Source organism: Diaphorina citri, unplaced genomic scaffold, assembly GCF_000475195.1.
Source record: "Diaphorina citri unplaced genomic scaffold, Diaci psyllid genome assembly version 1.1 scaffold3291, whole genome shotgun sequence".
Classification (NCBI taxonomy): Eukaryota; Metazoa; Arthropoda; class Insecta; order Hemiptera; family Psyllidae; genus Diaphorina; species Diaphorina citri.
In genome coordinates this window covers 13849-23939 of record NW_007380700.1, presented here as the reverse complement: position 1 = coordinate 23939, position 10091 = coordinate 13849, and the positions used below count along the sequence as shown (strand labels likewise).

The 10091-nt window shown below is 40.5% G+C and overlaps 2 protein-coding genes across 2 annotated transcripts in view; one reads left to right on the top strand and one right to left on the bottom strand.

The window, feature by feature from the left end:
- Positions 1-995: 995 nt before the first annotated feature.
- LOC103520177 (pseudouridylate synthase 7 homolog) lies at positions 996-5739 on the bottom strand. Its single transcript, XM_017448429.1, has 8 exons — positions 5734-5739; positions 5450-5474; positions 5117-5272; positions 4493-4999; positions 3299-3595; positions 2713-2862; positions 1713-1940; positions 996-1090 (listed from the first exon to the last, which is right to left on the bottom strand). The coding sequence occupies exons 1-8, from the start codon at positions 5737-5739 to the stop codon at positions 996-998; spliced, it is 1464 nt and encodes a 487-aa protein (XP_017303918.1).
- Positions 5740-5856: 117 nt separating this feature from the next.
- The window catches only part of LOC103520176 (tRNA-splicing ligase RtcB homolog), a 6214-nt gene continuing 1979 nt past the window's right edge, over positions 5857-10091 (top strand). Inside the window, exons 1-6 of the mRNA XM_026831400.1 lie at positions 5857-6009; positions 6598-6831; positions 7760-7919; positions 8343-8518; positions 9257-9413; positions 9914-10081. Coding sequence (XP_026687201.1) covers positions 5884-6009; positions 6598-6831; positions 7760-7919; positions 8343-8518; positions 9257-9413; positions 9914-10081 — 1021 coding nt within the window. The 5' untranslated portion in view covers positions 5857-5883. The remainder of the gene's footprint in view (positions 6010-6597; positions 6832-7759; positions 7920-8342; positions 8519-9256; positions 9414-9913; positions 10082-10091) is intronic.

Below are 10091 nucleotides of genomic sequence, written 5' to 3'. Positions count from 1 at the left end.
TACGTTACGCAGGTGAGTGACTGAGTGTATTGTTGGGTGAGTTAGACAGATCTTGGGCACCTTTCTTCTTTGGTCTACCCTACGTTACGCAGGTGAGTGACTGAGTGTATTGTTGGGTGAGTTAGAGAGATCTTGGGCAGAGAACTGGTTCAATCCCAGTCAATTCTGGACGAATAGCGTTATAAAGGTATGTCCAGACATTGTCGACGGGTCATCGATCATGATGCACCCACAGCATCCATCAACATCAGCATCTATGTTGTGGAGGCAGTCTGGACGTGTCAGTCGACATCGATCTAAGGCCGGTCAACTATGGCTATCATGAATATAATTGAGTTGAATAGAATAGAATTGAGTTGAATAGGTATAATTGAATAGAATAGAATTGAGTTGAATAGAATAGAATTGAGTTGAATATATTTGAATAGAACAGAATTGAGTTGAATAGAATAGAATTGAGTTGAATAGAATAGGGTTGAATAGAATAGAATTGAGTTGAATATAATTGAATAGAATAGAATTGAGTTGAATAGAATAGAATGGTCTTTGTTTCATATCATGAGTTGAATAGAATAGTGTCAGGCTGGGGAACTTTAAACAGGGAGTACACCAGCTAAGTCTGGCTGGTGGCTGGGGTAATTGAATAGAATAGAATTGAGTTGAATAGAATAGGGTTGAATAGAATAGAATGGTCTTTGTTTCATATCATGAGTTGAATAGAATATAATAGAATAGTGTCTGGCTGGGGAACTTTAAACAGGGAGTACACCAGCTAAGTCTGGCTGGTGGCTGGGTGGCTTTATTCAGGGAGGATACCAGCCTGAAATTTCCCTTGTTAAAGAAATGGCAAAGGTTGAGTGCGAAGGGCATCCACTCGTAAAAATTTTTTGTAGCCAAAACCAAATGTCATTCGGCCCAAAGCAATCACCCTAGTTCCAAACACCTTTTTTTTAAATAAAAAACTAACAAACAAACAAACAACTTGACAAACAAACTTAAACTCTTACCTCATCATCAGCATCCTCTTCAGATTTGATTTCTTGTTTGATCTCAGGTTTGACTTCCTCCTGAGTTCCTGGAGCAGGGGTACCTGTAACGTTCCGAGAACGAACCTCATTATGTCTGGGCCAAAGTTTGCCCTGGGCGGGAATCTAACTCGAGCCCTAGCGCTCACAAAGCAGGCTCGCTGCCTTCCAAACTAGCTAGGCTGGTAAATGACAAGGTCTTTACTGTTGATATAAATAATAGACTTACCTCTAGTATAATTATAGACTTATAGAGCATATGATACGTAGAGTCGATCCTATCTCATTGGGAATTCAAGGGACCGACAAATTTTGCCTCTTATCCAGGTTTCCTAGTTACAATTATAAATGAAGGGGCCACTATTTTCCCCCCGTTTATCCAGATTTCCCATTTACGGGTCCCACTTGGTCAGAGACTTATAGAGCATATGATACGTAGAGTCGATCCTATCTCATTGGGAATTCAAGGGACCGACAAATTTTGCCTCTTATCCAGGTTTCCCAGTTACAATTATAAATGAAGGGGCCACTATTTCCCCCCCGTTTATCCAGATTTCCCATTTACGGGTCCCACTTAGACAGGTTCGACTGTAAAATGATAAAATAGAGACAAAATCGATTTCTAATAAGGAGCTCGGTAGCGCTCCGCCCCGCCCAGTCAAAACAGTTTGACAGCGATCTACTTACTGTCAATGAGCACCAAATCCCCAACTTGCACTTCGAGTCCGAACTTTCGTATCCGCTCCGAAACCACCCGATTCCACACGAAGCTCTGGTACGCGTGCAAATACAGGGTGGCTGTGTTCCGTGTGATGTTCTCCAGTGCGTTGAGGTACGCGTTCTCGCCGTGCGTGGCGAGACCCTGTAGAATACGAGCCTCGATGCTGGACTTGAGAAACCCTATGTCATCCACACCTGAAGAAGAATAGAATAGAAAATATAAAAGAGAGTAGAATAGAAAATAGAAAAGAATAAAGAAGGACAAGTTAAAGTAGAAACACACTACTATTTCGTCAAGTCAAGTGAACTCACGGGGAGTCAGAAAGATGTAGTTCAAAGTTTTCCTATAATATTGTAGGTAATCTCGTTCAAGATAGCCACACTGCTACTTTTTGCTTAGACTGCGGGAGGAAAGGGCCTTTTTCCGTGTTCAGACGCGTTGAGGTACGCGTTCTCGCCGTGCGTGGCGAGACCCTGTAGAATACGAGCCTCGATGCTGGACTTGAGAAACCCTATGTCATCCACCCCTGAAGAAGAATAGAATAGAAAATAGAGTAGAATAGAAAAGAATAAAGAAGGACAAGTTAAAGTAGAAACACACTACTATTTCGTCAAGTCAAGTGAACTCACGAGGAGTCAGAAAGATGTAGTTCAAAGTTTTCCTATAATATTGTAGGTAATCTCGTTCATGATAGCCACACTGCTACTTTTTGCTTAGACTGCGGGAGAAAAGGGCCTTTTTCCGCAGAAAGGGTCGGCGTTTTTCGTCAGCCTCTCAATCAGCCCTAACGAGGGTGATTGCTTTGGGCTGACATTTGGTTTTGGCTACAAAAATTTTACGAGTGGATGCCCTTCGCACTCAACCTTTGCTGTTTCATTAGCAAGGGAAATTTCAGACTGGTATCCTCCCTGTTTAATGTCCCTCAGCCAGACAATCATTTATTGAAGAACTTAAAATATTTCGTACCTCTCAACGTCAATTTAGCGGATTTGGTCTCCTGGTAGCGATGCTTGAGGAATTCCACTTTCTGTATCTTGATGGACGTGCCCATGTTAGGTCCGGGTCTGAGAATCATATGCACTGCACCACGCCAGTCATCCTGAATTAAGAGACGACCTGGGAAACAAAATTCGAAATAGAACAGAATTACGAAACAGATTAGAATATGGAAAGAAAGATTTTTGTGTACCATAAAACGGAACGGATTTTGAAAATGGATTTATAATATATATTCAAATTTAATCAAAATTGGAAAAATCATTCACAAGATTTGCATAAAAAAGAACAAACTAAATGCATATCTTCTTCACATCATAGTTCTATTAGACAGGTCGGGTTTTGAAGCTTCTCCAAAAAATGTATGCCTGTATCTCTCGTTGTTTTCATCAGCAGTTTGAAGGCCCTCCGACCAACAGAGATCTTGTTTCAAGAAGAAAAGAGACACGAAGTGCAGGATAAAATGATAAATGCTTGTCACAAAGTCCACCGTGCTAACCAGTACACTACTACTAAGGTTGGTATCTAAGTTAGACAAAAAGTGAGAGGCACTCACCAACATCATGTGTCGCTGCAGACGGATTATTACCGAACCTCTGCAGACCGAAATAATTAATAAACCCGTTCTCCTTGAACAATCTCATGGTCTTCTCAATGCTCTCATCCGTCGCGGTCACATTTCGGATTGCGATACGGAAAAAGTTCCCCTTCAAATCGCCCAAGTTAAGTGGTGTGTCCTTGTATGCGAAGTTGCCCATCTTGATGCGGTACAAATCCAAGTGACGTACGTCGGCGTAGTTGAGATACTTGCAACTGACGCGCTGCGTTGTGACCCCCCGCTTGTCCTTGGTACCTGAAAATGAAATGTTCTAAATCAAAATCAACTCTCAAACATGTCTTGTTGTTGTTGTTGTTGTTGTTGTTGTAGTAGTGGCTTCAGTGCGTTGTGACACCCCGCTTGTCTTTGGTGCCTGAAAATGAAATGTTCTAAATCAAAATCAACTCTCAAACATGTCTTGTTGTTGTTGTTGTTGTAGTGGCTTCAGTTGTAGCCAAATGGTGATGGCAGAATAAAGAAAGGATATATTTTTTTTTCTGTCATATACCAGGGTGATGGTCTCTACCCATGTTCAGATGGGGTCTACTAGAGGCCAACTCTCAACCATGTATGCCAGCCTAATTAGCTTGGCGGGTAATGTGGCTTGTAAGTACCATTGCCAGGTCAAGAGTTTGATTCCTACACCACTGCTCTTTAAACAGTCAACTCTATAAACAACTGGTAATTGTCTAATCAAAGAACATATTGAAGATCATTGACAACCTGACAACAATTAGATTAAGGACGGTTGAAAGCCAGTCTAAGTGGTAGGTTGATGGTTCAATTCCTGCCCAGTGCAAACTTTATCTTAAGCAGTTTGTTCTTGCCAGCGGGCTTTTTCATGTCTTGTCCTCCTTCTATCTTTGATTTTGACTGCTCTTTAAACAGTCAACTCTATAAACAACTGGTAATTGTCTAATCAAAGAACATATTGAAGATCATTGACAACCTGACAACAATTGGATTAAGGACAGTTGAAAGCCAGTCTAAGTGGTAGGTTGATGGTTCAATTCCTGCTCAGTGCAAACTTTATCTTAAACAGTTTGTTCTTGCCAGCGGCCTTTTTCATGTCTTGTCCTCCTTCTATCTTTGATTTTGGGATGATACCTACCCTTTAAGGGCTTAAAAAAAGCCCAAAGCTTTGAAACTTACCCGCTATTGTAAACTTGCTGATTTTCTTGCTCAATTGTTTTCCTAGTAAGAACAACATCTCTGAGGTATCTGTATTTGTTTTCATCGCAGTAAAATGGAGGAACTTGATTCGCTGGCTGTTGCTGCGCTGTATTTCTTGTCTCAGTTTCTTCTTGTTATTCACTTCAATATATTTCTTCCCATTTCGATCGACAGTGTTTGAGTTGAGTTTATTATTGCTCACAAGTTGTACATACTTGTGCAAGAAGGTCCTCTGTTCTTTTGAGAAATTGGTTACTTCAATTTCCACACTCTCTATGCTATCCTTGAGGTCAACTAAGGATTTGATTTTAGCAATGTCATCTACAAATATGAGACCGTTAACTTTGGACTCATCTATCTCAGGTTTGGCCATTTGACTTGGGTAAACAGGTGGTTCGTAACTTGTCAATCGGACAACATTGCCCTCCAGATCAATTTCATTGACTTGGAAGTCTGCATACCTGTGTTTGATGGTGCCAGCAAACCCTGCAAAGAAAACAATTGAATTATGAAAAGATAGATACCTATATATTTTTCAAATGTGACCACTGTGACCAAAATCTCCATCTATTTTTTCATTTGGTCTTACTGTTCTCTGCATACCTGTAGTATCTATATCCTGTATGCTACACCAGTGTGATGACTCCTTCACTAACACAAATAAAATAGGTACCTCATTTCTTTTAGTAGGTTTGCCCTCCAGATCAATTTCATTGACTTGGAAGTCTGCATACCTGTGTTTGATGGTGCCAGCAAACCCTGCAAAGAAAACAATTGAATTGTGAAAAGATAGATACCTATATATTTTTCAAATGTGACTACTGTGACCAAAATCTCCATCTATTTTTTCATTTGGTCTTAGTGTTCTCTGCCATACTGTAGTATCTGTATCCTGTATGTATCTACACCAGTGTATTGACTTGGAAGTCTGCATACCTGTGTTTGATGGTGCCAGCAAACCCTGCAAAGAAAACAATTGAATTATGAAAAGATAGATACCTACCTATATATTTTTCAAATGTGATCACTGTGACCAAAATCTCCATCTATTTTTTCATTTGGTCTTAGTGTTCTCTGCCATACTGTAGTATCTGTATCCTGTATGCTACACCAGTGCATTGCAATATATGTATTTGGAAAAATCCTACAATGCTGCAGTGAGCACCAAAGTTGTGATATAGTAACACAAAGAAAGACATTTATTAAGATGAGTGTTTCACTGCCATTTTTGCTTCATAGCAATTAATCAACTGCTACATTAGACTCATATAGTCTCTGTCATAACATGCCCATCCCATAGTATGCCTCTCATCAGAACTGTAACTTAACATTCCCCCCCCAACACAGGTTATGGATTTGCAATTGGGAACATGGCTGCTTTTGACATTGGTGATCCCAAGTCTGTTGTGTCTCCCGGTGGTGTAGGGTTTGACATCAACTGTGGTGTACGTCTCCTGAGAACCAACCTGTGGGAGAAAGATGTTCTGCCTGTCCAGGTAATGATAATAATAGTAGAGGGTACACTGAGCATTGTGATGATAACTGAGGGGGAAAAAAATCAACAAAGAACCAACAAACAGACAGACACAAGGCCAGCCCAACAACAAGCACAACACACAAACAAAAATTTGGAAGGTGTCCCCCTTCTAACAGACAAACAAAACAGGATACACAGCTTGATAGAACCCTGTTGTTTTGTTTAGGCTAAAAAGTTTAGCAGAGAGCATTTAGCAGGTAGAAGGAAACAATTTAATCATTGATAGAGGGAAGTGAGAAATTCTAACCACTTAGAGCTGAGAGCACATGCTCCATGCTCTCTGCTCTCAGACTTAGATTTAAACAAAAGTTAGTACAAATTTTGAGACCACAAAGGTCATGCACCAATTAGTTTTTGGGCCCAATTCTGCCATTAGAAGAGCCTCATAGGGCCCTTTCTATAGATATAGGGTTGGTTTCACCTATCTACTTTTTAGTCCCTAACAGCCTGTTATCTTAACAGCCTTTGCTAAGCTTGACAGGACTTCCAAGAGCTAAAAAATATTAATGAAATCCACCCATATTCTTGTACCTTTTCCCCATTTTAGGAGCGCCTAGCACAGAGTATGTTTGATCACATCCCAGTGGGTGTTGGATCGAAGGGGATCATCCCGATGAATGCTCGGGACCTGGAGGAAGCCCTGGAGATGGGCATGGATTGGTCGCTGCGTGAGGGATACATTTGGGCTGAGGACAAGGAACATTGTGAAGAGTATGGGCGGATGCTGAATGCCGACCCGAGTAAAGTCAGCATGAGAGCGAAGAAACGAGGATTACCACAGGTGAGTGATAGGAGAGGCACCGGTTCAAGTAAATACTGTCATGGCGTCGGTTCGATTCCCGCTCGGCACGAACTTTATCGTGAGAGCAAAGAAACAAGGATTTTTCCTAATCTTTCATCAGGTTATTGGATATTGGACCAGCTCAATTGTTATCTTGATAGCGTGTCTGCCTTGAGTGTCTTATAAGCAGTTGGTCGCGGGTTCGATTCCCAACTTTATCCCAAACAGACAAGGTTTGTTCTTGGAACGGCTGGCTTTCTTCTATCTGGTCCTACTTCTCGGCGTCGGTTCGATTCCCGCTCGGCACGAACTTTATCGTGAGAGCAAAGAAACAAGGATTTTTCCTAATCTTTCATCAGGTTATTGGATATTGGACCAGCTCAATTGTTATCTTGATAGCGTGTCTGCCTTGAGTGTCTTATAAGCAGTTGGTCGCGGGTTCGATTCCCAACTTTATCCCAAACAGACAAGGTTTGTTCTTGGAACGGCTGGCTTTCTTCTATCTGGTCCTACTTCTCTTTTTTTTTTCGGAACGACAAGGCTGTTGTTACAGTTCCATCCATCAAACCTCCTAAAAGTAAGAGAGAGAGAGAGAGAGAAAGAAAAAGAATGAAAGATGGATTGAGGGAAGGAAAAAAGGAGAGAGGAAGTTCGATTCCCAACTTTATCCCAAACAGACAAGGTTTGTTCTTGGAACGGCTGGCTTTCTTCTATCTGGTCCTACTTCTCTTTTTTTTCGGAACGACAAGGCTGTTGTTACAGTTCCATCCATCAAACCTCCTAAAAGTAAGAGAGAGAGAGAGAGAGAAAGAAAAAGAATGAAAGATGGATTGAGGGAAGGAAAAAAGGAGAGAGGAAAGGAAGGAAAGAGAGAAAACCTCTTTGTTAAATAAATAAATAAAACTCATTGAATTTTCCCTTGTTTCAGTTGGGAACTCTGGGAGCTGGCAACCACTACGCTGAGATTCAAATAGTGGATGAGATCTATGACAAATGGGCAGCGAGTAAGATGGGCATTGAGGATGTGGGACAGGTGTGTGTGATGATACATTCCGGCAGTCGAGGATTTGGCCATCAAGTAGCCACTGGTAAGTGTGAAAAAATCACCTGGTTGCCCGTGCTTCGTTACGGAAAATTGATAACCCAAAATCATTTTGATTTTGACTGATTTTGGCAAAATCTACCAAATTTTAGATTTCTAGCGGTTGCAGTGTGTGAATGAGTTTAAGTACAAACACACTACCATCACGTCTCGTCACGTGAACTCCTTTGGAGGCAGAAAGATGTAGTTAGAAGTTTTCCTCTAATAATATAATATTGTAGGTAATTTCGTTCAGGACAGCCACACTATTATCACGTCAGGTGAGCTCACGAGTGATATGAGTGTGTTTCTACCTTTAAGATTTCATTATTATTGTACCTCTTTAGAACTCTTCACACAGGATTGTTAATGAAGTTTTTAGTTCATTTAATCTCATTTTTATAACAAAGTATGGCTTATGTGTTCCCAGATGCTCTGGTTCAAATGGAGAAGGCCATGAAGAGAGATAACATAGAGACGAACGATCGACAACTGGCGTGTGCCCGGATCAATTCCAAGGAGGGGCAAGATTATTTGAAGTCCATGGCAGCCGCAGCTAACTTTGCCTGGGTCAATAGGAGCTCCATGACTTTCCTATGTCGACAGGTAAGTTTTTTTTTTATGGGATTTAAGTCCCATTTAAACATCAAATAACACAGAAAAATAAAAATAAAGTAAAATTAAAAATAAATTAAATTAAAAGTTACCTGCCTACATAGGGATATGAATGGTTGTTAACGTTTATGTCGACATTTCAATCTTCCTCCTCCAATCCAAGGAAGGCAGTCGACAGGTAAGTAGAGCTCACCTCTGTGGCCGAGTAGTTAAGGGCACGGACTTTCAAGCTCAATCCGGAAGTGCTGGGTTCGAATCCCGGTGAGGCCGAAGTTTTTTGTCCCTGTGCTTGGAGTTCGGGGTGCACTCAGCTTTGTGAAGATCCTTAAGGGTACTTGTTCAGAAGTCAAGTCAATGGAAAATTGCTACAAAAAGGAGCTGTTTCAAGTGAGCAGTGACCAGTGTTATTATAGAGTTAGGTTACACACACAAAGAAATTTTCACAATTTGAGCAGTGACCAGTGTTATTATAGGAAATGTCTTTTTCACTGTCGTGGCTTCTGAACAATCACCTAATTGAGTTACTTTAATGGAGTAGCCATCAGTGGTGGCATTACCATTTTGAAGGGGGTTGGGGTGGAGGACAGAAAGAACTGGATAAGCCGTTCTCAAGATCCTGAAGAACAAACATATCATGCATTTTTTCCTTCTTGTTCATAGGTGATTAATTAATTAATCATAATACAGATAGGCATTAATTGTTAATTTTCTCTCCTGTCATTATTTCAGGCATTTGCCAAACAGTTCAACACAACACCAGATGACCTTGACATGCATGTGATTTATGATGTAAGCCACAATATTGCCAAAACTGAAGAACATATGGTAGATGGGAAACAGAAAACTCTGCTAGTACATAGGAAGGTAAGTGAACCAAGTCATCCGGGTGTATCAAGGAATAAAAAATAAAGTAATACAATCGTGATATAATATGGATGATAATTTTTTTTGACCGATTCTAATAAAGAGGATCATATAGATGATTCTAGACCGATACTAAGAAATAGGATCTATAGTTTTTTTCATGTTTCACAGAGGAACTGTAACTGTTAAGGTCTTAAAACTATATCTGATATGGGGATTGAATAGGTACTGATTGGAAACATTGTAATTTTATCCAAACATATTATTCCACAAGCTCAATAGAAACCTAGGAGCGAAAAGTTCAGGAAAAAATCTCTAAAATTAAAAAATCGTCTAAAAGTTCAGAAAAAAATCTCTAAAAATATATATTTAAAAAATCATTTAAAAGCCAGAGTAATTTTGTATATCTTTCTCTCCCCTTTACATTGTTCATTCATGTGTGTGTGTAAATTTAAAGTTGTAAAATTAATTAGCCATTGTGGCTTAATAAAACAAAAAATTTCATCTTATCTTATCTCTCAGGGTTTCAACCCGCGCCTTCCCTCCCCATATCCACTAATCCCAGTGGATTATCAACTCACCGGGGACAACCGGTACTGATAGGCGGGACCATGGGCGCACCTGCTTCCTATGTTCTGACCGGGGACGGGAAAAAGGGGATGCAGGAAGACGTTCTGGTCGACATGTCTGGTCGGGACGC